This window comes from Dryobates pubescens, chromosome 17, assembly GCF_014839835.1.
Source record: "Dryobates pubescens isolate bDryPub1 chromosome 17, bDryPub1.pri, whole genome shotgun sequence".
Taxonomy (NCBI): Eukaryota; Metazoa; Chordata; class Aves; order Piciformes; family Picidae; genus Dryobates; species Dryobates pubescens.
The window spans coordinates 20,301,802-20,328,422 of record NC_071628.1 but is presented as its reverse complement, the minus strand read 5'-3'; the positions used below and the strand labels follow the sequence as shown (position 1 = coordinate 20,328,422).

General features: G+C 54.1%; 1 protein-coding gene across 6 annotated transcripts in view; it reads right to left on the bottom strand.

Annotated features, from left to right (window-relative positions):
• Nucleotides 1-5,334: 5,334 nt before the first annotated feature.
• Nucleotides 5,335-26,621, bottom strand: part of CPEB1 (cytoplasmic polyadenylation element binding protein 1) — a 42,484-nt gene continuing 21,197 nt past the window's right edge. For 3 of the 6 annotated variants that reach the window (XM_009898437.2, XM_054169131.1, XM_054169134.1), the window contains exons 3-11: nucleotides 16,680-16,906; nucleotides 14,714-14,963; nucleotides 14,291-14,404; nucleotides 13,749-13,838; nucleotides 12,742-12,878; nucleotides 9,559-9,757; nucleotides 6,508-6,602; nucleotides 6,207-6,287; nucleotides 5,335-5,486 (exon numbers count right to left, since the gene is read on the bottom strand). In XM_009898437.2, coding sequence (XP_009896739.2) covers nucleotides 5,376-5,486; nucleotides 6,207-6,287; nucleotides 6,508-6,602; nucleotides 9,559-9,757; nucleotides 12,742-12,878; nucleotides 13,749-13,838; nucleotides 14,291-14,404; nucleotides 14,714-14,963; nucleotides 16,680-16,906 — 1,304 coding nt within the window. In that variant the 3' untranslated portion in view covers nucleotides 5,335-5,375. Of the gene's footprint in view, nucleotides 5,487-6,206; nucleotides 6,288-6,507; nucleotides 6,603-9,558; nucleotides 9,758-12,741; nucleotides 12,879-13,733; nucleotides 13,839-14,290; nucleotides 14,405-14,713; nucleotides 14,964-16,679; nucleotides 16,907-19,246; nucleotides 19,384-26,621 lie in introns of those variants that run through there. The other 3 variants (XM_054169135.1, XM_009898436.2, XM_054169132.1) reach the window with 3 other exon arrangements.

Sequence of the window (26,621 nt, the reverse complement as noted above, 5' to 3'; positions counted from 1 at the left end):
GATGCCAGGGCTAGGAGCTCCGCGGGACGGACCCAGGTGCCGACCCGGGTTGACAGAAGAGCAAGGGCTGGAAAGGACCTCCGGAGATCATCAAGTCCAACCCCCCCCGCCAGAGCAGCGTGATCTAGGGCAGGTCACACAGCAACGTGTCTAGGAGGGTTCTGAAAGTCTCCCTAGCTGGAGACTCCTCAGCCTCGCTGGGCAGCCAGCTCCAGGGCTCTGCCACTCTAAAAGAGGTTCCTCCTTCTCCTGTTTAGAAAAAACACCTTGCCCCAGTTGGGCTGGAGCGGCCAAGGAGACAAGTCAGGGCAGCTGGTCCCACAGTAGGCTGTGATGGAGGAGGAGACAGAGCACCCACAAACTCATACCAGCTATGAGAGGTGGGGTGCAGCCCCACTCAGCCCCCAAAAATATATGAGGGTTGGCTACCCCAGGGGCCTGCAGAGATGCAGGTGGCAGGAAGGCTACTTCCCCCAAGCCTCCAGGGCATGTGGTGTATGAGGATGCCACTGTGGGCAGCCCCATAGCACCCCAAGTCCTGCTCAGACCTTTGACACCCAGGGGCCAGGACTTATGGAGCTCACCACCCCCATCTAGCAGTGTTAGCTACCCCCCAAGGGGGGTGAGGAGGCACCCAGGGGCAGAAGACTCAAATTAACCTCATCTACTTTTAAGAAGGGGAGCTCCAGCCAGAGCACAGCTGCCTCAGCTAAGGGCTCCCCGAGGCACCCACTGGAGGAGCCTTTGGTAACCAGGTGGTGGTGGCTAAAGCCAGGTGGCAGCCAGTGCCAGTGGTGGTCCCCACAGCTCCTGAATGTCTTTATCAAGGAGCTGGACCAGGGGATGAAGGACAACCTCAGTTAAGTTCACAGATGACACTAAGCTGGTGGTAGCATTGATCCAGGGTAAAGGAAGCTTTGCAGAGGGATCTCTCCAGGCTGGATTGATGTGCCAAGGCCAGCAGGATGGGGTTCAACTAGACCAAGTGCTGGATCCTGCACTTGGGTCACAACCAAGCTTGGGGCAGAGTGGCAGGAAAGCTGCCCAGCTGAGAAGGATCTGGGAGTGCTGGTCTGAAGATGAGCCAACAGTGCCCAGGAGGCCAAGGCCACCAGCAGCCTGGCCTGGCATTAGCAAGGGCACAGGCAGCAGAAGCAGGGCAGGGATTATCCTCCTGTTCTTGGCACTGGTCAGGCAACACCTTGAGAGCAGGGTTCACTACAAGGAGGACATTGAGGGGCTGAAGCAAGTCCAGCAAAAGGCAACAAAGCTGGGGAAGGGTCTGGAGAAGAGACCTTGCGAGGAGCAGCTGAGGGCTGTTTAGTCTGGAGGAAATGAGGCCAAGGGGAGACCTCATTGCTCTCTAGAGCTCCCTGAAAGGAGGCTGGAGATGGGAGGGGAGGTTGGTCTCTTCTCCTTAGTACAAGCAACAGGGTAAGAGGAAAAAAGCCTCAGGCTGCACCAGGGGACGTTTAGGTTGGACATTAGAAGAAAATTCTTCACTGAGGGAGTTCTCAAAGGCTGCCCTAGGCTGCCCAGGGAGGTGGTTGGATCCCCATCCCCAGAGCTGTTTGCAAGAGGCAGAGCTGTGGTGCTGAGGGCCATGGCTTAGCCCCAGCCTGGGCAGAGTTAGAGAATGGCTGGACTCCAATCTCACAGCTCTTTTCCAATCACAACTGTCCCTGAGGAGCCAGCTCCCAGCAGAAAGCTCCTCTATAGCATCCATACAATTACAGTATCATAGCATCAGCCAGGGTTGGAAGGGAGCACAAGGATCATCCAGTTCCAACCCCCCTGCCACAGGCAGGGACACCCCACACTAGATCAGGCTGGCCAGAGCCTCAGCCAGCCTGGGCTTAAACCCCTCCAGGGATGGGGCCTCAACCACCTCCCTGGACAACCCATTCCAGGGCTTCACCACTCTCATGGGGAACTTCATGTCCAGCCTGAATCTCCCCACCTCCAGCTTCATTCCATTCCCCCTAGTCCTAGCACTACCTGAGATCCTGAGCAGTCCCTCCCCAGCCTTCTTGTAGCCCCCTTCGGATACTGGAAGGCCACAATGAGGTCACCTCAGAGCCTTCTCTTCTCCAGACTGAACAGCCCCAACTCCTTCAGTCTGTCCTCATAGAAGAGGTGCTCCAGCCCTCTGCTCATCCTCCTGGCCCTTCTCTGGACACCTTCCAGAGAAGCAGAGCCTGAGAGCATGAAGCCCTCTGGGTGCAGGAATCCCCCACAGAGCACACAGGCACCAGGCTGTTTTTTGCTGCAACGTGTTTATTATGTGCCAAAAACTACACCACAGCTTACTCCACGCATCTGTAGGAGAGTGCAGTCTTGCCTGCATATACTACAATGAGGTAGAGACTTCACACACAGCTTCACAAAACCCCACAAAGAGCAGCTGGGATATGCAACAATGCAACATCAGCTCAGCAGGAAAAGGAAAACGACCGAAAGAAAAATGTAATTGTAACAACAACAACAAAAAGAGGAAAAAAAATCAAGAGGGAGAAAATTCTGACACTGGTTCTTTGGCACACAGCTTCCAATAGAGGGGAAAGTAAAAAAGTATTAATAATAATAATTAAAGTTCTCAGATCCCAGCAGCAGCAGCATTTCAGTCGACTGCGTGGTTAACTCTGTACATCTGGTAGAGGAAAAAGAAAACAACAACACAACACTACTCAAGTCCTTGTCCCCTCTACGAGAAAAGGGCTCCTCTGAACCTTCATCTGGCCACCCAGATGCAGCCCTTGTGGTAGCTAGTTACAAAAGAAACGGAAGAGAGAACAACCAAAGGCAAAGTCCGGTGACTCCGTGTGATTAAAAACCTCTATCAACCCCACCCCACCCCCCCCTCGGCAAGTGCAACTTAAAAAAAGTGCAAACAAACCTATTTAAAACTATGTACAGCAGCTCAGAGATCTTCCTTTATCTGCTCCAGTTTCAACCCCACCCCACCCCTGAAAAGAAAAAACAAACCCAAAACAATATAAACCAAAACAACAAACCACAAAGCAAAAAAAAACAACCAACCAAAACCAGAAGGAAAGGGGAAAAATAAACCAAACACAACCCAAAACCACAAAAGAAACTAAACCCAACCCAACCTCTCCCTCCCCCTCCCCTCCCCTCCCCGAGCAGTCCTGTTGCAAACCCCTGGGATTTACAACATCCCTCCAGCAGCAGCCCCCAGACACAAAGTTGCAATAATGTTAAAAGCTGCCAGGAAAGGAAAGAGAAAAAAGGAAAAAAAAAAGGAAAAAAAAAGGCCACAAAGAATAATTTAAAAAAAAAAAAGAAAAAGGAAGGAAAAAAGTGAAAAAGGAAGGAAAAAAAAAAAGAGAGAAAATAAAAAGAAAGGGAAAAAAAAAGGAAAGAAAAAGAAAAACAGGAAAAAGGAAAAAAAAAAAGAAACATTTCTCATTTCAAACGACTTAAAAACTGTTATTTTTTTTTCTCTAAGAGTGTAAAAAGGAAGTGGTAAAAACCCTTGAGGCATAAAATATGAAATATGATTTTTTTTAATAGCTTTTTTTTTCCTTTTCTTTACCTATATAGATTTTTTTTATTATTTTTTTTTCCTCCTTTTTTTTTTTTTTTTTTTTTAAATGAAGAGCAAAAAAAGTTCTCCTTTTTCTGTTGTTTCCAGTAAAAAACACCCAGCTGAACATTCCAAGGGTTTGGATGCCCGTTTGGGGTGTGTGTGGTGTGGTGTGTGGTGTGGTGTGTGGTGGAGGGGGTGTTCAAATGAATGGAAAGGCACTGTATGGCGACCGCAAAGAAATGGAGCCGATGAGCCCTGCGCTAGAGTCACCCACCAGGACTGCAAGGAATGTCACAAAAGCGCCTCTGCTCCCAAAGGAAAAGGAAAACAACCTGGCTGAAGGCGTCTGCAGCAACGCCTCCGCAACACCTGGCCCTTCCAGGTGGTTTTGTCCGAGGTTTGGGTGGCTTGTCCGAGCCGGAGCGGTTTCGGTTCTGTGGGGTGCTCAGTGTTGGGTCTGTTCAGTTCTCCGTCTTGCTTGGGGGTCCCTGTTGGGTTCTTGGTTTTGGTTCTCCCTTGGGTTCTTGGTCTTGCTTGGGGGTCCCTGTTGGGTTCTTGGTTTTGGTTCTCCCTTGGGTTCTTGGTCTTGCTTGGGGGTCCCTGTTGGGTTCTTGGTTTTGGTTCTCCCTTGGGTTCTTGGTCTTGCTTGGGGGTCCCTGTTGGGTTCTTGGTTTTGGTTCTCCCTTGGGTTCTTGGTCTTGCTTGGGGGTCCCTGTTGGGTTCTTGGTTTTGGTTCTCCATCTTGCTTGGGGGTCCCTGTTGGGTTCTTGGTTTTGGTTCTCCATTGGGTTCTTAGTCTTGGCTGGGCGTCTGTTGGGTTCTGTTTCAGTTCTTGGTTGCTTGCTTTCAGTTATCTATTGGGTTCTCAGTCTCAGTTCTCTGTTGGGTTTTAGGTTTCAATTCTCGGTTCTAGGTCGGGTTCTTTGGTCCAGGTCGGGTTCTCAGGTTCAGTTCTCTGTTGGGTTCTCAGTTGCTTGCTTTCAGTTATCTATTGGGTTCTGGGTCTCAGTTCTGTTGGGTTCCAGGTTTCAAGTCTCAGTTCTAGGGTTGGGTTCTTGAGTCCAGTGCTAGCTTTCAGTTCTTGGATCTGTGCTGGGTCCTCAGATTCTGTTCTCAGCTGGCTTCTGTTGGCTTGTTCTTTTTCTCTGGGGTTATGCTCTGTTGGTTTCTTTGTTTTTGTTTATCAAGCTAGGAACCGAAGTCTGGGAAACTGCAGAATCGCTTTGAGGGGCGCTCCCCTCCCCCTCAAACAAAACAACACAACCCTCCCCTCCCCAACCCTCCCTTCCCACTCCCACTCCCCCCCCAAAAAAAAGAATAACCCCCAACAAAACTCACTGTGCAGTAGTGCAGAAACAGAAAGACCAGCAAGTGCAAACGTGACTGGAAGAGATTTTTTTGGTCTTTTTTTTTTGTTTGTTTTTGTCTGTTTTGTGTTTTTTTTTTTCTTTCTTTTTTTCTTATTGGTTTTGTGTTTTTTTTTGTTGTTTTGTTTCTTTTTTTTTTATTTTTTCTTCTTCTTCTTTCCTCCTTGTTTTGTTTTCCTTTTGTTTGGCATTTCCCCCCTCCCCCTCCCCCATGTAGTCCTCAGGAAGCACATCCCCAGCCCGGGTCTGGCACCACGCTCGTGCTCTGCTCTTCGCTTGGCAGGTTCACACCAAAGGAAAAGAAAAGGTTATAATAATAATAACCCAAAAAAAAAAAAAAAGAGAAAAATGAAAATAATAAAAAATAAAAAGCCAAATCCAAAACAAAACAAAACCAAAGGATCTGTTTTTTTTTTTGCTCCTGCGCCTGCGGCAGCCCCTGGGCCTCGGCAGCCTCCTTAGCTGGAGTCTCTGTTCTTCTGGTTGCGCATCAGCGGGCGGTGGTGACGCAGGACCTCCATGGAGTGCTGCCAGTGCCAGCAGGAGCGACAGAAGTACTTGAAGCAGATCTGTGGGGAGAGCAGAGGAGGTTCTGGCTGAGGGGGTACAGACACCGGCCCCTCAGGAAGGCACTGTTCCCTCCCACCCCTTCTCTCCCCGCTCCTCCCAGCAGACGTCCAAGGGCAGGGAGGGAATTCCAGCCATTCCAGAGGCGGTGTGGTGCTGAGATGCCACCAGGGCCCCTTTTAAATAGCTCTCAGAAGTCAGAATCTGGGTGCTGGGCAGCTGCTGCTCATCAGCCTGCCCCTGGAGACATTCAGGATCAGCCTGGACACATCCCTGGGCAGCCTGCTCTAGCTGGAGGTGTCCTTGCTGACTGTATAGGGGTTACACAAGATGACCTTTGAGGGTCTCTTCCAACCTGATCTAGTCTGTGAACCTCACATCCAGGCTCTGTGGGAAGCCACCAGACCCTGGCCAAGTTCCTTTGCCCATGGCAAGAGGAGGTCAGGCGGAGTCCCCTAGGGTTTGAGCAGCAGGGTGACACCACAAGTGCCAGCTGCTCACGGCGGCTGTAGGCTACCCTGAGGGCAGCCAGCTGCACACCACTGCCCACAGCAGAGCTCCAGGCAAGGTGGAGAGCTGCACCTCCTCCAAAACAAGGGCTCACTTGGGTCTCTTGCTCATCCTCCCCACTTGGCAAGGGACAAAAGGAGTCCCCCAGACACTTCAGGAGAGCCTGCTCTTCCTTGAGGAACCCCCAGCTACAGCAGCAGGCACAGCCTTACCTGGTCTCTGCAGAAGAATGGGCCGGGCTGGGTGCTGCAGACCTGGCACATGGAGTCCTCCAGGTATGGGTCAATCTGAACCTGCAGGAGGAGCAGGCAGTGGGCACAGTGCTGGAGATGGTCACACGCTCCCTTGGGCAGTCCTACCACCCCAGGTACCCCAACTCCACCACCAGCCCTCCCTCACAGCTGGGAGAGCTGTTCACCACCCTCCACCGCCACAGGGCAAGTTGTGTGGGTGGCACAGCTCCCCACGGGGCCATTCACCACACAGGGTCAGGGCCCCAGCAGCTCCACTCACCTTCTTGGTGAACTTGGTGGTTTTGATCTCCACGAAGGCAGCAGTCACCGCCTTCAGGTAGCTGCGCTGGTTGTTGAAGGTGACACGGCCAGACCCTGGAACAAGCCACACCACAAAGGTTAGACTGACCCAGTGCCTAGGGCAGGAGCTGCAGGAGGCCAAGAGGAGCTGCTGCCAGCACCAGCCCTTCCCTGGTCCAGTTCAGCCACAGGCAGGGAAGCAGATTTGCAGGGGACTGCATCCCAGGCACCGCAGCTCTGCTTCCTTCCCAGGGCCCTAACAACAGCCCAGCAGGCAGCTGAGAGCAGGAAGGCCTCTCCAGAGACACCTCCAGGCCAGTGAAGATGGGAATTCATGGGTGGAAGCACTCCCAGAAGGTCCTCCACACCTTGCACCTGAGTTCAGCTGGTGCCGAGACAGCTCAGCAGCTTTGTTTTTCAGCCTCCCCCTCATCCCAGAGCCTGGCATTTCACAGCTTCCTTGACAGTCAGCAGCATTCCTGCACTACTCCTTCCCAGCCAAGGTCTGCTGAGCTGCAGGAGAACATCTGTGCTTACCTACCAGCTGCTTCTCTCAGGGCAGGGGGAGATCTAGTTGTCACCAGCTGCCAGATCCCTCAAGCTCAGCCCCACACCAACAGCCACAGAGCAAAGCCTTACTCAGAACCACAGGGCCTGGGCATGCTCTGGGGTCATGCTGTGTGCTTGGGTCACAGCTGTGCTGGGGAGGATCCTTCTTCTAAGATCTCTAGTGGGACCCGCCCTGAGATCCCTCAGGGCATCTTCTCCTGACCCAGATCAGCTGGTCTCAAAGGCAGCTCCTCCTCCTAACCACAGGTTTCTCCCAGTAGGTGTCTCCAGCAACCTCCTCCACCCAAGATGGTTCAGCACAGACAGGTTACATACACCCTGTGGTCTTCCCTTGAGGAGCCTTCTGCCAAGCCAGAGGCAGCAGGCAAGCAAGCCTGAGGCAGCATCTCAGCACAGACCAACATACAAAACCAGGCTGCAGTTCAATCACCCAAAACTGAATGGTTCTCAACCTTCAAGGGTTGGGGGGTGCCAGGCTGCCGCTGGGAGTCAGATCTCACCTGCTTGAGGGAGCAACCTGGGCTCTGCACGAAGCCACAGGAGGTTTTATGGTCACACTCCAGCATGGGGCAGGTTAGTGTGCAGGACCTTGGCCTGTGCTCACTAAGAATTCCTACCCACTCCCAACCCTTTGGCATTGTCCCTCTAAGCCACCTCAGTGGTAAAGACTTGCAGCATCACAGGTGTGTCCTAAAGCCAATCCTTGACCAGAAAAGCCCAAAAGCCATCCAAGGACAGTGATGAGTACGTAACAACTCTGCACCACTAAGCAGACATCAGTCCTGCCTGGCAACACAGGGGACCCTGTCCCTGCTGAAGTACACAAACTGCTGCAGCCCCAGCCTGGGAAGCTGGGCCCCATGTTCAAGCTGAAGAACTTCCCCTCCCACCCCCCCACCAGCAACCTCAGTGCTGCCCACACGGCCCAGGAGGCCACCAGGGAGGTAAAGAGAACACATCATGACTTATGATGCTTCAGCCCTTGTGACATGTGGCAAGTGCTCTATTCCTCTTCAGGAGGTTGCAGGGCACAGGGCTGCTCTCTGGGTTGCTTATGGAGGATGCTCCCCTCAAACACAGAGCCCAGTCTAGGCCCTCAGAGGCTTCATCTGTTCCACCTGTGGTAGGTTCTATCTGAGCAGAGGTCATGATTGAGGGCAGCAGACTTGGTGCCTGCAGCAGTTTGTGGTTTCAACCCCAAAGGAGCTGGATGCTCCCCAAGAGACACCCATCATCACCAGTGGCCTGGGAGAGCTGAGGTGAACCTTCAGCAGACCCAGTCAGGAGGAGCCTCTCTACTGATGCTACCAGCTCAAAGCAATAGCATCCTGAAGGGGATCTCAGCAGGACAGTGAGGACAGGACACTGCCTACAAATGCTGGTTCAGTTGAGCTGCCTACAGTACTGCCCTGCTCCAACAGCCTCCCAGCAGGAATATCCAGCAGCTGGTGGAGCTGAATGTCCTGACAGGCAACAGGAACCAGGCTAAGACCCACCTGGGTTGGCCTTAATCTCAAATGTCTTCCAGCCAAAACGGTTTCTATGGATGAGGAGCTAAAGCAGCACTTAACGACCATTACACCAGCCTTGAACAAGGGGAGGAGCCCTTCCAACAATGTCTGCAGAGAAGCCCTCAAGCTGCTTTGGAGTGAGCAGTCGTGTCCCAGGTTACACCCATCCTTGGAGGACGCTGAAAAGAACCCAACCCCCAGGTGGACAAACGAAACCTGATCCAGGTGGGCAGAGAGATTTGGTTTTCCCCCTTCCCAGGGGAGGGGTCCCCTGGGTCAAAGGTCTGTTCTGCTCCCCCTGCCTGTCCAGCAAAGCCTATTTCAGGGAAGACATTGTCTTAGCTCTCTTTCCCCGTGCCATCCCCTGCTCCAGACAGGCATCTTTGCTGCCCTCCTGATTCCTCCACTTACCATGTGCTCAGGCCTACCCCAATGATGCTTCCAGACCACTTCTAAGGACTTTCATCCAAACAGAATCCATTTGCATCAAGGGAATCCAATGCCAGCTGGGCCTGGTTTTGTATATTTTTCTACTTACCCTTTTCCTCATACCTTTGTAACCTTCCCTGGGACTCAAAAGCTACAGATATTTTGTTTAAAATTACCTTTTTACTTCCAAACTGCTTCCAGACCATTCCTTGCATGATTTTACCTCTCCTTTCTCCTGCCTAATTTGCTTTTACCTTACCAGGAAAAAGGGAGAGGAGGAGGAAATCTTAATCTGCTCTTTCTGGGCTTTTGGACTCTGGGAAAAGCATTAAACTCCAAGTTGCTAGGGCACACTGGGCTCTGCCAGCAGGTGAGGAGCACCACCCGTGGCCAGACATTGGCCCCCAGAGCAGATGAAGGCAGAGCCCGGTGCCCTGAGGCCCCCACTGAGGGACCCAGCAGGGGGCACTGCCGCAGCCTCCGGGAGCGCGCCGAGGGCCGGCCCGGCAGGCCTCACTCACCGATGGGGTACTTGTGCTTGTCGGTGTCGATGCCAGCGTAGACCACCCCCCCGAAGAGGTCGTACATGACGGCTGCCAGGGCCTCGGCGTTCAGCATGCCGTGCAGGGCCCCCACGAACACGGTCTTGCTGGGGTCCAGCCGCTGCGAGGGGCTGCGCACGAAGTTGCTGTCCGCCAGCACCCAGGGGATCACCTGCACCTGCAACCACACACCGGCAGCGGCTCGGTCACAGCGCTGCTCAAGACCTTCACGGGGAGTCCGACCCCGCGCCCGGATCTGCTGAGCTGCCTCCCTCAGCACCACAGCTGCAGGGCTCTGGGGATGGAGACTCCACCACTGCCCTGGGCAGCCTGGGTACCCTTGCAGGGAAGGAATTGTTCCTCATGGCCAATCTAAAGCTCTGGTGCCACTTGAGACCTTGCCCTTTCATCTTGTCACTTATTACCTGGCAGAAGAGATCAACCTTCTTTCAGGCAGTTGCAGAGAGCAAGGTCTCTCAGCCTCCTTTTCTCCAGACTAAACCCCCCCCGGTTCCCTCAGCTGCTCCTCAAGACTTGGTATCTAGACCCTTTTCTGGGCTTTTCTGCCCTTCTCTGGACCTGCTCCAGCACCAAGTGGCACCTCACTTTCTGGCAGTGACATGGTCTGCATGACCAGGGGATTGCCAAGCTACCTGACCTGCTGTGCTGCTCCTCGGTGCCACCTCAGACCCTCAACCTGCAGGCAACACTTTGTTCCTGCTGTGCAGGGTCCACATACAGCTCTGCAGCTCCAGACACCTCCTGGGAGCCCACAAGGTCTGTTCAAAGGAGGAAGCCTAACTGCTGCACCACTGCTTCCAGCCAAACCAGAATCTAAAGCACTGGATCCTGGCAGCCAGGAAACAATCTCTGCACAATCCTGCTACCTGCACCTACATTTGCAGCCCAGTCAGACACCTCCCTGCACAGCAACCTGCTGTGGGAGGAGATCAGTGAGACAGCCCACCCACTGCTAGCTCCAACAGGAGTTCTCAGCTGCCAGACAGCTGATAGAGGGCTCTGGAGAGGGGAAAGTTCTGCAAGAGCTAAATCACTATGCATGGGAAGTGCTGCCAACAGCCAGACACCAGGAGAGCTGTCTGGAGCATGGTTAGCTTGTGCCTGCCTACATAAGAGCTGAAGCTGAATCCTCCAACTCAATGCAGCTGTATTTTGGTCAACATCTTCACTAACAATGTGGGTAAAGGGACAGTGTCCCCTCAGCCAGTCTGCTGCTGATACCGAACTGAGAGGAGGGGCTGACAGATCTGGACAGCCTGGAGTCAGGTGGAGGGGAACCTCATGAAGCTCAGTAAGGGTAGGTCATGCACCTGGGGAGGAACAACCTCCTGCAGCAGGACAGGTGAGGAGTGACCTGCTGGAGAGCAGCTCTGTGGAGAAGGACCCAGGAGTGCTGGTGGACAACCTCCCTATGAACCAGCAGTGTGCCCTTGTAAGCAGGAAGGCCAATGGCCTCCTGGGGTGCATTAAGAAGAGTGTGGCCCACAGGCTGAGGGAGGTTCTCTGTCCCTTATGCTCTGCCACATCTGGAGCAGTCCAGTTCTGGGTTCCCCAGTTCAAGAGAGACAGGGCAGTTATGAAGATGCTGAGGGGCTTGGAACACCTCTGAGAAGGCAAGGCTGAGAGCCCTGGTGCTGTTGAGCCTGGAGAAGAGCAGCCCCAGAGGGGATCTGCCCAATGCTCAGAAAGAGCTAAAGGATGGGGCAGAAGAGGCCAGAGCCAGACTCCTTCCAGTGGTGTCCAGTGACAGGACAAGCAGCAAGAGGCACAAACTGGAACCCAGGAAATTCCATCTGAAGATGAAAAGAAACTTTTGGTATCTTCTTGATGCTGATCAATAGTTTTGGGGCAAGCAGATGAGGCCAGACTTTTCAGTGGTGCCCAGTGACAGGACAAGGAGCAATGGACACAAAGCACAACTCAGGAGGTTCCACCTGAACAAGAAGAGAAACTTCTTTGGTGTGAGTGTGCTGGAGGCCTGGAGCAGGCTACCCAGAGAGGTTGTGGAGCCTCCTTCTCTGGAGAGATTCCAAACCCACCTGGACATCATGATCCTGGGCAAGCTGCTGTGGGAGACCCTGCTTTAGCAAGGGGGTTGGACTGGATGATCTCCCTTACACCCCCCACTGCTGGGATTGGCAAGTTCCCCTTTGTCTGGAAGGCCAACTCAAGCTCCGGGCAGCTCAGCACCTGCAGGTCAGAGAGACACAGCTGCACGGAGGAGCAGCTGCATTTAGTTGTGGATCCAAAAGATCTGCCTATGGTGAGCATAAAAATCCTTCCCTCTGCAAGGTCTGACAGGGCACTGGAGGGATCAAAGCCTGGCTCCACACTGGAAGAAGCATGAAACAGTAAAACCCCTGTTTCCATGTCCCTTCCCAGCTACCCAGCTGAAGCTTCATCTGGAGTCCTGTGTCTAGTTTTGGGCACACCAGCTCAAAGGATGAAACTACTGCAGAGTCCAGTGCAGGACCACTAAAGGTTCTGAGGGGACTGGAACAGCTCTGAGGAAAGGCTGAGAGCTGGGGCTGGTTAGCATGGGCAAGAGGAGGCTGAGGAGGAATCTTATGAATGCTTACAAATATCCAAGGGGTGGGTGTCAGAAGATGGGGCCGGACTGTTAGTGGTCCCCAGTGACAGGGTAAGAGGTACTAAGCATAAACATGAACACAGGAAGTTCCATCTAAATATGAGAAGGGACTTCTTGACTTCGAGGGTGGTAGAGCAAGCTGCCCAGAGAGGTTGTGGAGTCTCCTTCTCTGGGACTTGAAAGTCCCACCTGGATGTGTTCCTGTGGGACCTGCCCAGGCAGGGAGGTTGCACTCAACATTCAGAGGTCCCTTCCAACCCTTACCACACTATGATTCTATCCAAAGCTTCACAAAACCAGAGCCTGCCACATATCCAAGAGCATCAGGAACTGTGGCCTGCAGCAAGCTGTTGAGATGGACATAAGCACAGATCTGACCTCATCCAGCCCAGGCCCAGAACATGTTGGCTAATGATGGCCACGAGCCAGCCTGGCTGCTGCTGCTGCTCTGGTTTAGCTCTGCTCTCCTGGAGCAGTGACACCATGCACTACCTAGTCCCCAGGGACCTCACTGGGGTCCCCTGCAGGGCTCCTCTCCCAGCTCTGCTCACCTCTTTGCAGCGCATCCTGCGGCTGGACATCTTGAAATAGTATTCACTGAGTCCATCAGGGCTCAGCAGGTCCTGGGTGCAGGCCTGGAGCAGAGCACGCACAGATTTCTCCGACTCAAACACCAGGTAGACATAGCCTTTGGAGGGGAAGGGAAAGGAGCAGCTGTTAGACCTGGAGCAGAGGAGCAACAGCTCACCACCACCAAACATCTCTCCAGATGCCACCAGCACTGCTTTCCACAACCCCTTCCAGAGGGAGGACAGCGATTTGCAGCACCTCCCCAGCAGACTCTACACACAAGAGCCACAGAGCCTGGTCAGACAGCACAAGCAGGCAGGCTGCCCACCTCCAGTGCCACACAGGTCCCCCCCACCCCCAAAGGCTCCTCTAGCCATGACAAGTGGGCACCACCAGTCTGACCACAGCACAGGTGTCAGGAAAACACTTTGCTTCACCTTCAGGACATCTCAGCCCAGAAGTACAAGTTGATGGCTTTAAAACCACTTCTGGCAGTGCCAGCTCTGTCCCACACATTGCTCCAGTGACTGAGTGAAGCCACCTGGCAGCACCAAGCCTACAAACTGCTAGCTCCTCATCCTGTGACTTGTTACTGCTAGCAACACATCAGCCCAGCTGCTCCAGGCTGAATCGTACCCAGGGTGCTGCTCAGCCCTCACAGCTTGACAGCTCCCTCTGGACTCCCAGCATGTGCTTAAGGGCCAGGTTTGGGTGCTCACACCAGCAGTGGGAACTGGTGGCTCTTACCCAGAACGAACACCAAGGTAGGACTCCAAAAGCCCTGGAGAAGGTTTTCCCCCTTCTAGGGGTACGGCAGGTTAGGGGGTGACAGTGCTCTGCAGCCCAAGTGAGAGCAGGACATTTACCCTAGGGTGCTCTGTACACCATCCAGTCACCAGCATGCAGCCAGCATCCCAGCATCTGTGCTGTAACATAGCATGGGAAAAAAGTAACCCTACCGTGTGGCTATTACCTTTAGGCATATTACCTTTGGGAGGGCAGCGTGGGTGTTTGCCATCCTTACCAGGCCACTCCACACTCAGGGAGCCAAACACACGGAAGGTGTTCATCAGTCCAGCTACAGACAGAGAAGAGAAACACAGAGCAGAACGGCTTGGGTTGGAAGGCACCTTCAAGATCATCCAGTTCCTACCCCCCTGCCATGCAGGCCCCACCAGCCCTGGCTGCACATGGCTTCATCCAGCCTGGCCTTTATCACCTCCAGGGAGGGAGCATCCACAACCTCCCTGGGCAACCAGTTCCAGTTTCTCCCCTCAGTCAAGAATGTCTTCCTTATCTTCAGCCAATCTCCCCTCTTCCAGCTCAAAGCCATTACTCATCCTATCACTATGAGCCCTTGCAACGAGTCCCTCCCCAGCTTTCTTGTAGGCCCTCTTCAGCTACTAGAAGGCCTTTGTAAGGTCTCTATGGAGCCTTACAGCAAGAAAGTCAGTGTCTGCTCCCAGAAAGTTCCACCCAACATCCTCCCAGTGAGAAAACCCAGCTGGGTGAAGAGCTGGGGCTGCTCACCTTCCGTAATGTCCCAGGGGACTCCTCCCAGGAAGACTTTGCAGGAGTAAACAGGGTTCTTGTAGTTCCGGGGTGGCAGCTGCCCACTCCAGGTGCAGGTTGCTTCATTCACAGCTTGGACAAGCAGAAGCACTGCTCAGAACAGGACCATTTCCTTCCCACCACCCCACAGGTCTCTAAGCACATCCTCATGTTTCACAGCTATAGGATCAGCAGAGCTGCAGCACCCGCAGGCAGCTGCCTACACCACCTGCCTGTTTTCCTGCCAGCAGACAGACCCCCGAGCAAGGCTCATGCATAGAGGAAGGTCTGATCTGCTGCAAACTCACCTCCAGCCACATTATCTGCACCTAGCTGCCCTCCCAGAAGGGCAGGACCATCACCAGGATGTGCTGCAGCCCACTGAGCCCCACCATAACTTACCTGCTGCTTGCCTGTGAAGCCTGGCTTCTCTTTCGATACTGAAAGGGTCTTCTGGAGAGTCCAGGAGATCCCAGGAAGGCCACGCAGAAGCTCCAGGCCATCTTTTTGATGCCCCAGCTGGGGAGGAAGTTACTGCAGCCAGAGCAGCTTGCTCTTGATCCAGCCGGGAGCCCACTCCCATCTTTAGGGGGTCTCTTGACACCCCACCCAGGGGCAGGAAGGGCAGAGGTGGGGAGATGCGAAGGCTTGACTGCAAGAGAAAGTCCCCATTCAAACCCAGCTTCTGAGCTAGAGCATGAACACCAGGGGCCAGGCCATCACCCACAGCAGAAGCTCATCTCGTGTTCTCCTGAGACCCCTTAGAGGTCTGGCAAAGGCAGGAAAGTAGCATGACAGGAGCAGAGCTTCCCTGGGAAAGGCCTGCCCCTGCAGCTGTTCCCCAACTGAGCCCATGCCAAATTACCACCAGCAAGGATTATAAAGCAGAAGGAACCTTGCAAACCACAAAGCCAACAGCTACCTGCTCAGCCTCAAGGCCAGCTGCCACCCCCAGGGAGCACCAACCACCCCAGGAGGAGCTCATGCTGTGCTACAGGCCCCACTGCAGTGGGCAGGGCTTGTTGGCAGCACCCAGGAGCTGTGCAGGCAGCTCTCTCCCTCCACAGCCCAGCTCTCCAGCCTGCCAGAGCAGTGTGGGCTCAGCTGGCTGCAGACCCAGTGTGCCTCTCCCAGCCTGAAAGGAGTAAGAGAAGGTGGCAGAATGACTAAAGCAGCAGGGATGTGAGACAGTGCAGCTCACAGTGCCAGCCGTGCACTGCTGCAGCACAGCCGCCCACACCGAGGCCCTGCTGGGCAGGAGCTGACCTTCACGAGCAGGGCCAGCACAGCCTGCCCACCACCAGAGCCCAGGGCACTGCAGTCACTTGCAGCATCCCTGCTGGATATCTCAATGCTCCAGGGTGGATCACAGGATGGTAGGGGTTGGAAAGGATCTCCAGAGATCGAGTCTAACCCCCCTGCCAGAGTCGAGTCACCAAGGGCAGGCCACACAGGAATGCATCCAGAGCGAGCTTGAAAGTCTCTAGAGAAGGAGACTTCACCACCTCTCTGGGCAATCTGCTCCAGGGCTCCAGCAGCCTTACTACAAAGAAGTTTTCCCTCGTGTTGAGGCGGAACTTCTATTGTTCCAGTTTGTATCCACTGCCCCTTGCCCTGTCACAGGAAAAGCAGCTTCACATCAAGCCAACCGCATCCTTCACAGGCACCCCAAGGTGGCCATCAAGGCCATGGCTCTGCCACAGCAGAGCTCAGAGCAGCTCAGCCCTGGCTGTAACCTCAGGTCCTGAGGCTGAGCCATGCAGCAGCACCCAGAGAGCTGGCCAGAGCCAGGCTGCCCTGATGGCACCGAGCTGCTGCTCAGGCCACGATGCAGAGCCAGCAGCACAGACTGGGGCAGCCAGACGGACGCTCGCCTCGCTGCCTTCCAAATTTAGCTGCACTTCAGGGAACAGGAGCAGCCTAGACCCAGTTTGCTCCAGGAGCAGCCCTGAGACAGAGAAGCACAGTCAGCAAATGGGAAGGGCAATGAAAGGCAGGGACAGGAGCTCCTGAGAAGCCTAGGCTGGAGCCTGGAAGCAGCTCCATCCACCTCCCTGATAGGTTCAGAGCACAGACTTTCCTGCCACACAGCAGATCAAGCACTTGGACCCCTCTGGGAGCAACTTTAACCCATGAGGGCTACAAGGACCAAGAGGTCAAGACATTATTCAAAAGATAACAAGAACAAAATTCTGCTGCTCGTGTGTGCTGAGGGAGCACTGCATGAGCAGCCCTTCTAAACCCTGGGCTGCAGGAGAACCTCACTGCATCGGTGTGGCAGCTCCCACCAGCACTCCCTGGCAGCAGCCCTGTCCTCCCCAGAAATGCAGAGGGACACCAGGAAGCACAGAGCAAGACCTAAACTTACAATCAAGTCTGAGAGGTGGTCAGAGCCAGAGCTGAAGCCGCTGGTGTCCGAGTCGGAGGGGCTGCTGGAGCGGGATTCCAGGAGGGAGCGGGAGTCCAGGCGGGAATTCCTTAGCGTGGGTGTGGAAAACTTTTCTGACAGGTCTGATCCGATGGGGTCTAGAGGCAGGAAACCCAGCGGGGACTTCCCCAGGACGTTCCCAAGAGGGCTACTCAGCATGCTGAGAACTGGAAGGGAGAAGGAGCCTGTGAGTGCTGCAGCATGACACATCTCCTTCCCTCCCAGCATGGGACTGGGCTCCTGGCAGCTCACCAACAGCACACTCAGGAGGTGGCACAGTCAGGAGGTTACCAACCCTCCACACTGCTCCAGAATAGCTGCATGCCCTTCCATAGAAATGGTTTGGGTTGGAAGGGCCTTAAAGGTTATCTAGTTCAAACCTCCCCCAACCATAGGCAGGGATGCCTCCCACCAGCCCAGGTTGCTCAAGGTTGCATCCGACCTGGCCTTGAACACCTCCAGGGAAGGGGCATCCACAGCCTCCCCGGGCAACCTCTGCCAGTGTCTCCCCACCCTCACTGCCAACAATTTCTTCCTCATCTCCAGTCTAAGTCTTCCTTCTTCCAGCTCAAAGCCGTTGCCCTTCATCTTATCACTACAAGCTCTTGTAAAAAGTTCCTTCTCAGCTTTACTGTAGGCCCCCTTTGGGTACTGGAATGCCTCCAAAAGGGCTTCCCTGGAGCCGTCTCTTCTCCAGGCTGAAAAGCCCCAAGTCTTTGCCATGAGCTGCTGCATGGTGCTGCACAGCTGGAGTGCACAGCAGCAGCCTGGCATGGCCCACAAACAAGGGTGGGCTACTGTTCCAAGGCTGACATCAGCCAGGAGATCTCACTTCACCTAGGAGAAGTGGAGACTCCACATCCTTGTTGTAGACCTCATACAGGTGCCCCAGTCCATGCTGGCATTTCTTACTGCTCATGCTGGGGCACTTTTAGCAATGAGGGGCCACAAAGTGGACTCAGAGCCAGGCTTTGCTGCACACACCAACAGCCAGGCTGAGAGGAGCCAGGCCTGGGGGTGGAATACTGCACAGCTCCTGTGTGCCAGCCTCAACCTGCTGCCTGAGGACTTCGCCATCAGCAGTGAGTGCTGTTCCTAGCTTGCCTTCACAACAGCCTGCCTGGTCAGGCCTCTCTGCCCCAGGACCAACAGACCAGCACACACACCAGTCTGCTTCCCCTGCACAGCAGCAGGTTCTCCTCCCACTGAGGAGAGGATGGAGGCAAGAAAACAACTACAAACAGCTGCCCCCTCCCAGCAGAGCATCAGCCCATTGAGGACCCAAAGTCCTGTCCCGCTCCACAGGTCAGCTGCCACCCAGGAGGAGAGGGAAGGCAGGGCAGGCATGGCCACATGGGATCCCACAGGGACACAACACCAACCAGCTTCAGGCAAAGGGAAGGAGTCTCAGCAAGCTGTGTCCCCAAACCAGCTGAGAAGAGCAAAGCCTTCAGAAATGGTTTTAATTATTCAGAGGCTGCAAAACAAGGCAGCTTGCATGGAAGCTTTCAGCAAAGCAAGCCTGAGACCGCTTGGTCTCCAAGCCCAACCTGATCTCATTCTGCCAGGACCAACCCAGATTTTGAGCAGCTCTTGTGCAGAGGAAGATTAATAATCCCCCCCAAAAAGAGGATTAATAATCCACTGCCCAAACTAGGCGAGTAGAAGTGACCTCATGCTCGAGTGCAGCCTGAGCAGTACTAGAGGGGGCTGCCAAGCGTGCCCAAAGCTGAGATATGCCAATCTCAAGCTGCGTTATCCTGTGGCATTTCCAGCAGGGAACTAGCACCTCCAGCCTCATCTTACGAGGGAGAAACCTCACACCACCAACAGAAACCCCAGACAGGTACAGGTGGGTCCTTGAGTAATCTACTTGCAGACCTAGGGCAGAGCTGTGGCTGCAGGAGCCCTCAGCCACAGCATCTTCCCTCCACTGACAGGTCCACCTCCCTCTGCATTTCATAGTTGTTTTTTTTTCCACCTGGAAAAGACCTCCAAGATTAAGTCCAACCAGCAACCCAACACCATCATGGCCACTAAACCAAATTGTCCCAAAGTGCCATGGCCACACCTTTCTTTAACACCTCCAGGCATGGGGACTCTACCACCTCCCTGAGCAGCCTGTGCCAATCCCTGACCACTCTGCAGCAAAGAAATTTTTCCTCATCTCCAACCTAACCCTCCTCTGGCACAATTTCAGGCCAGTTCCTCTCCTATTGCCTGATACTAGTAGGGAGAAGAGACCAACCCCCACCTCACTGCAGCCTCCTTTTAGGGAGTTGAGAGCAAGGAGGTTTGCCCTCAGCTGCTTCTTCTCCAGACTGAACAACCCCAGGTCCCTCAGCAGAGGGTCAGAACCACCCTGGCTGCAGGCACAGGACATCTCTCAGCACGCTTGGAAAGGGACCTCCTGCCCTTTGATCTCCCCATGAGCAACACACCCCACACCCTGCAGCCCCAGAACAACCTGGCAGCCCCTGGAACACTGCTGGCCCAGGGGTACTTACCCTGGACAGAGCTCAAGGGGCAGCAGGCAGGCAAGGAAAAGCTCCAGGAGGGAAAGAGGCTGGAGGGGGAGAGGAGGCTCTGCTCTTCCCCTCGTCAGAGCGTGGAGCAGGGCAGAGCATCTCCCAGCCCTGGCAAGCGGCGCTTGCTCCACTGCTTTGCCGACTTCTCTGAAGCCACGTGACGTGTTTAAAAATACAGCCAGGGCATTGTTCAAAGGGAGACAGCTGAATTTGTTAAACAGGCTCAAAAATCTGATTAGTCACTAAACAGTACAAGAGGCAAAGCAAAAGCAGCTGATCCCAGGCCTGGGCCTCGCTGCTGACAGGCACTCCAGCGCCACCGCCCTCCTCCTCAGCGCTCGGGCACGGCGGCTGCTCCTACACAGCAGGCTGCTGCCAGGCACTGCTGGTCTGCACCTCACCCCCTGCTTATAGGGGCATGTGGGACCACAACTCCCATTTGGGGTGCACCAGCAAGGATTTGGGGGGGGTGTCACCAGGAGCTCCTAGAGGTATTTCAGGATCCAACTGCTCTGCCCCATTTATGTCAGCCTCTTGTCTGTCAGCACTCTAGCTTGCTACAGGGCTGTTCAGCCCTCCCCACTGCCAGCAAACCAGTAAGGCCAGTATGAGTGCTCTCAAGCAGTAGGATTAGTGGCCTTTAAAGGGATCTTTACAAGTTTCAGCACCTACCAGCAAGCAAAACCCTGCCAGCTACAACTGACCCACTCCTAACCTCCTAGCCTGGAAGTGCTGACATCCTGCTGCTAGCAGATGGGATTTCATCCACTCCAGAAGCTCTGACAGGTCTCACGTGCTCTGTGGGATGCACTGAGCTCATGGCAGACCCCACAGCATGCCACTGGATCTGACTCAGCTTCACTCTGGACCTACAGCCACACCATAGAATTGCAGAATCGTTAGGGTTGGAAGGGACCCCAAGGCTCATCCAGTTCCAACCCTCCTGCCATGGGCAGGGATACCTCACACCACAGCAGGTTGCTCACAGCCACATCCAGCCTGGCCTTAACCTCCAGAGATGAGGCTTCCACCACCTCCCTGGTGGCAAAAGCCCTGAATGTTTCCTCCTTGTGTAGCCATCAGGTTGTGTCCTCTGGAACTAGTCTTTGCAGGTAGCCTAGGAAACAGCAGCATGAGACCAGATCTTCCTCACCCCCTGGGCCTGAAGGCATCCTGCTCTAACTCCCTGCTCTGAATTCTGGAGGACAGAGCACAAGAGCCTGACAAAGGTCACCCACCTGAACTAGAGCCCTGAAATCACCCAATAAACCCACAGCTCTTCCAAAGAACTTGACAGTGTCTCCCCTCCCAAGCAGACAGCTCACTTGCAGAAGAGGAAACCTATTTCTCATGCACACTGGTGTCAAGAGCATCCCTGAAGATCCAAAACCAAAGCAGCAAACAGCAAATAACTATTCAGACTAGGGGAAAAAAACCCAACCACCTAAGTGCAACCAGCAGAGTATTTTTCACATCTACAGGGGAAATTTTCACTGCAGGGTCACCACAGTTCATCCTCACACGCAGCAGCCTGGCTGGCCAGAGAGCTTCTGGAAGCTTTCCGAGCTGCTGCAGGAGGCACATGCCAAGGGTCCTTTGCAGGGGACAGAAAGAAAAGGGAGTTTTAAATAGCACTCCAGCTCTGACTTTTGACTTGCTGCTGCAGCTGCAAGGAGTGGATTCAGAGCAGCCTGCTCCATCTCTGAGCAGGGCAGCCAAGCGCTGACAGATTGAAGAGCTCTGTGGAGCAGCCTCAGTACCAGGGTGGCACAGTGCCAGCCTGCGGGCACTCAGGTTGCTCAGGAGAAGCAGCATTTCACAAACCACTCCTCAGCTCAGCCCTCCCTGGGATGTGCTGTCAGGACAATGCTGCTGCAATATGCCCAGTCTCTGGAGGTTTTTAAGGGCAGGCTGGATGTGGCTGTGAGCAACCTGATCTGGTGTGAGGTGTCCCTGGCCACGGCAGGGGGCTGGAACTGGATGATCCTTGAGGTCCCTTCCAGCCCTGACAATTCTCCGAGTCTCTTAATTCTTGCATCATCAGAGCACTGGAACAGGTTGCCCAGGGAAGTGGAGTCACCATCCCTGGAGGTGTTCAAAATAAGATGATGTGGCACTTTGGGACATGGTCTAGTGGTCATGGACATATTGGGAAGAAGGTTGGACTTGATCTTAAAGGTCTTTTCCAACCTTAATGATTCTCTTCCATGATCACTCTCCCCCTCTACTCTGCCCTAGTGAGGCCCCACCTGAAATACTGCATCCAGTTCTGGGCTCCCCAGTTCAAAAGGGACAGGGATCTGCTAGAGAAGAGTCCAAGGGAGGGCTACAAGGATGCTGAAGAGACTGGAACATTCCTGGTGAGGAGAGGCTGGGGCTGTTTAGTCTGGAGAGGAGAAGGCTGAGAGGGATCTGATCAATGTCTCTCAGTAGCTGAGGGCTGGGGGTCAGGAAGGGAGGGACAGGGACAGCCTCTGCCCACTGTGCCCTGGGATAGGCCAAGGAGCAGGGGATGGCAACTGCAGCACAGGAGGTTCCAGCTCATGAGGAGAAACTTCTGCACTGTGAGGGTCCCAGAGCCCTGGAGCAGGCTGCCCAGAGAGGTTGTGGAGTTTCCCTCTGGTGACTTTCCAGTCCCGTCTGGATGTGTTCCTGTGGGACCTGTGCTGGATTCTGTGGTCCTGCTCTGGCAGGGGTGTCGGACTGCAAGATCTCTGGAGGTTGCTTCCAACTCCTAACCTCCTGTGAGCCTGAGACCCCTGAAGACACCAAAGAAAGCATACCTAAGCTTTGTAGGCCCAGCACACCCAAGCCAGCCACCTCACAGCAGCAGCACACAGCCACACTGAGCCCACAGTGGAGGTTTCACAGCATTGCCAGTTACAACTCTTGAGGCCAGCTTTGTCACGTAGATCCCAAATGATCTTTTGAATCCAGCTGCCAATCACTGAGCTGGTACACCCAGCATGAGCTTGTCCCATCTCAGGCAGGTGACTGCATTAGCACACTGCAGTTCACAGCACACCTTGGGAAAGGCAATGGCAACACCCAACCTGACCAGCCTCTGAAAACCTTCCTGCTCCCACATGCTGTTTAGTCTTACTACTTCAGGTCACAGAATGGCAGAGGCCAGAAGGGACCTCTGAAGATAAGAGTCAAACCCCCTGCCAGAGCAGGGTCACCCAGAGCAGGTCACACATGCTTCCAGAGAAGGCTTGAAAGTCACCGGAGAAGGGAAACTCCACCACCTCTCTGGGCAGCCTGCTCCAGTGCTCTGTCACCCTCACAATAAAAGACCTTCAGCACCTGCCCAGGACCTTGAAGCATTTAGGAATTAGACCTTCCTGGTAGCTTTGACCAAGGCCAAAGCCTTTTATAAGAGATGGATGAAACAAGCCCTGAGGAGCTGGGTTTACCAACACTGGCAGTTTAGGGAAGGGCTTGGGGTAAATGAATGACCTTACTACCATCATGCTGATGACAAATGACACCTTAATGCCTTGAATAAGACCTTAAGAGCAAAACACAGCATCTGCTGAATTTGACAGCCCAGGCTGACTGAGCTCTGTCACCATTAAGCTGTCCTCTGAACTTCTGACCTAGCTTGGGCCTGGCAGGGCCACCCAGCAGAACCAACCAGAACAGTGGTGATGCTCTTTACTCCTCTGGTTTAGTCAAATTATCTAGGAACTGAACCTTGCCCAGAGGGAAAAAAAACAAGCACATACACCAAACCCTCTCACCTCACAGCAGTCCAAGTCCCTCTGCTTAAGATCCTTCTCCATACACAGAACATAGAATGGTTTGGGTTGGAAGTGACCTCCAAAGGTCATCTAGTCCAAGCCCCCTGCAGTGAGCAGGGACATCCTCTACACTAGGAGTGGAAGCCTCCCTGTAGAGCAAAACAGCACTGCTGCAGGGAGCCAGCCCTCCTGGCCACTTGAGCAGCCTGAAGGCACACGTAAGCAAATGCCTGCACAGAACTCTTGGAGCAGAGCAGCAGGCCAGGCCCCAGACTGACATCACCAGCCACAGCTGGCACAGTGTTTAGCACTGGCTGCTAGATGAGCACAGGCACATGCTTCTGGAAGTCATGCTCTAAACAAGTGTTTCAGCCTCTAAACTATTGCTGCAGGACTAGAGAAAAAGCCAGTTTAGAAGGGAGCAGGACTTGTCTGAGCAGGGCTGCTAGGCCAAGGCCTTTGGAAGGTCACTGCTGCCAGCTGGCTTCACCAGCAAGGTTAGACAGAGGGACATTTAAACCTCCAGAGGCAGCAGAAGTAGGATGACAGGCAGATGAAAACTCCCCTGCATCCACCCACCACTTCTCAGAGAATGATAGGGGTTGGAAGTGACCTCTGGAGATCAAGTCCAATCCCCTTGCCAAGGTGGACTCACCCACAGAAGGTCACACAAGAACATGTCCAGATGGGTTATGAATGTCTCCAGAAACGGAGACTCCACCACCTCTCTGGGCAGCCTGCTCCAGTGCTGCATCACCCTCAAAGAGCCTCCTCATGTTTAGATGGATCTTCTTATGTTTAAGTCTGTGCCCATTACCCCTTGTCCCATCGCTGGGCACCACTAGAAAGCCTAGTCCCATCCTCCTGACATCCACCCTTGAAGTACTGATCAGCATTGATGAGATTCCCCCCTCAGGCAGCTCTTTCCCAGGCTAAACAGCCCGAGTTCTCTCAGTTGTTCCTCATCAGGGATGTCCAGTCCCCTCAGCATTTTCAGATTGACAAGTCCACCCTTCTGCAATGGTCTCCTTGCAGGGGCAGAGAGATCAATAGGAAAGCTCTTACTGGGAGAAGCAAGGCAGAGGAGATTGGTTTCAGTGCCACTGAGCTTCTGCTTCCAGAGAGGCACCTGCCACGTCCAGAGGCTGCGGAGCCCCAGCGCACATTTGGGGCAGGGCGGCGGAGGAGGGAAGCAGCGTGACCGAGGCCCTGGAGACTGAACACAGTGCAGTTTCCTTTGTCATTTGTCAAATCAGCTTGGAAAGAAATAAAGGGGGGAAAAAAGGCTGATGTCCTGAACAATGGCCTGCTGCAGTTCCAGAAAAACAGCTCGTCTGCAGTTTTTACCGCCCAGCCAGGCTCTGCCCCCCTGGGGTGGGAGCAGCCTGAATGTTTTAGTCAGCCAAAAAAGCAGCACCTCCTACAGACACCGAGCAGCCTCACGGCAAGAGAAACATTTGCATGTCTGAAAGGCAAACGGGCACCTTAACCACCTCCTACAGCTCCAGTCTCTATCTCGGCAGTGACACAGCCAGAGGAGCTGCCGGGGCCGGCCTGCCCCGCCTGCCTCACACAGCAGCACCGCAGGAGCTGCTCGCTGCAGAGCAAGGGCTGAGCCACGCTCCACACTAATCCTAAGTGAAGTTTCAGCACCTCAAGGCTGCAGCCCTGGGACCTCAGGCTGCTTGTGAGGAGCCAACAGGACAAGCAGGGGACACCAATTGAATCCAGCCCAGCAGAAGCGGCAGTGACAGATGTGGGGCTGCAGCACACAGGGCAGAAGCAGACTTTGCTTAGCACAGGGGAGGCAGACAGCAGATTCCTTACTCCTGAGAGCAGGGAGCAGCCAGGCTCTTCCAGCTGCACAAACGAGGAGAAGCTGCAGGAGCAAGAGAAGCAACACAGACAGAGTCTTCCTTCTTGCTGGAGAAGCCACAGGACAAGGCCCTGAGGTGGAGGGGAACTCACAGAGTTGGAAGAGACCTCTGAAGATCAACTCCAGCCCTGTTGCCAGAGCAGGATCACACAGGAACATGTCCAGGCAGCCTTGAAAGCCTCCAGAGACTCCACCACCTCTCTGGACAGCCTGTCCAGTGCTCTGCCACCCTCAAAACAAAGAGGCTCCTTCTCATGGTTAGATGGAACTCCTTTAGTTCATGCCCATTACCTCTTGTCGTGTCACTGGCGGCCACTGAGAAGAGTCTGGCCCCATCTTCCTGACACCCACCCCTTAGGTGCTTGTAAGCATTAACAAGATCCTCCTCCCTCAGCCTCCTCTTCTCCAAGCTGAACAGCTCTGTGCTGTCCCTTGGCCCTCAGCTCATCTGAGCGCACAACAGATACCTCCAGAAGTCTTGTCCAGCTCAAATCCTCCTACTTGATTCTACTCCCCTTACTCCTTTGGAAGAAGTCACTGCCCCTACAGAAAGAGCCAGCTGAACTCTAAGGCATGAACCCTCTCTGGAGCCGTGCATCACAACAGAAGTCTCAATCTTCTCACCAGTGTACAAGAAAAGCAGCTTCCACAACTGCAGATGTGATCACACCAGCAGTAACCACCACCTAAGTAGGAATGAGGGCACAGCCCTTTGTTTCTGACCTACCAAAGAGGAACCTCTGCCCTCACGGATTCTTCATCTGGGGCAAAGAAGAACTGAGGATATTCAGGCAGCTATTTCTGGTGTGCTGAGAAGGGGGGCAGGGGAATAAAAAAAGGCAGCATGATCCCACAGCTGAACCACACAATTAGAGTCAGGGCACCTGAGGTCTATTCTCAGTTCTGGCACCAGCATGGTAAAGTCACTTCCCAACATGCCCTGGAAAGATGGAAACAGCAGCAGGAGAGGCACAGAGAAACTCAGTGCATTAACATCATGGAATCATAGAATTGTTTTGGTTGGAAAAGACCTCCAAGATTAAGTCCAACCATCAACCCAGCACCACCACAGCCATCCAACCATGTCCCAAAGTGCCATGGCCACAGGTTTCTTTAACACCTCCAGGGATGGGGACTCCCACCACCTCCCTGGGCAGCCTGTGCCACTCCCTGACCACTCTGGCAGGAAAACAATTCCTAATCTCCAACCTAAAGCACTATTTCAGGCCACTTCCTCTTGTCCTACCACCAGGAACTAGGGAGCAGAACCCATCCCCACCTCACTGCAGCCTCCTGTCAGGGAGCTGTAGAGAGCAATGAAGTCTTCCTCAGCCTCCTCTTCTCCACAGTAAACAATGCCAGTCCCCTCAGCAAAGGGGCAGAGCCATTCTGGCTGCAGCACAGGACCATCTTTCTCCACCACTGCCCTGGGCAGCCTGTGGCTTGGACAAGCTTTTTTAGGGAAGAAATTGTTTCTCATGTTCAACCTAAACCTCCCCTAGTGCAACAAGAGGACCTTTCCTCTCCTCCTATTACTTCTTCATCAGGAGACGAGACCAGCCTGGCTCTTACCTCCTTCTAGGGAGCTGCAGAGGGGAATGAGGTCTCCCCTCAGTCTCCTTTTCAGACTAAACACCCCCAGCTCCCCCAGCAGCTCCTCCCCAGCCCTGTTCTCCAGACCCTTAACCAGCTTTGTTGCCCTACTCTGGACCTGCTACAGCACAGCAGCCTGCGA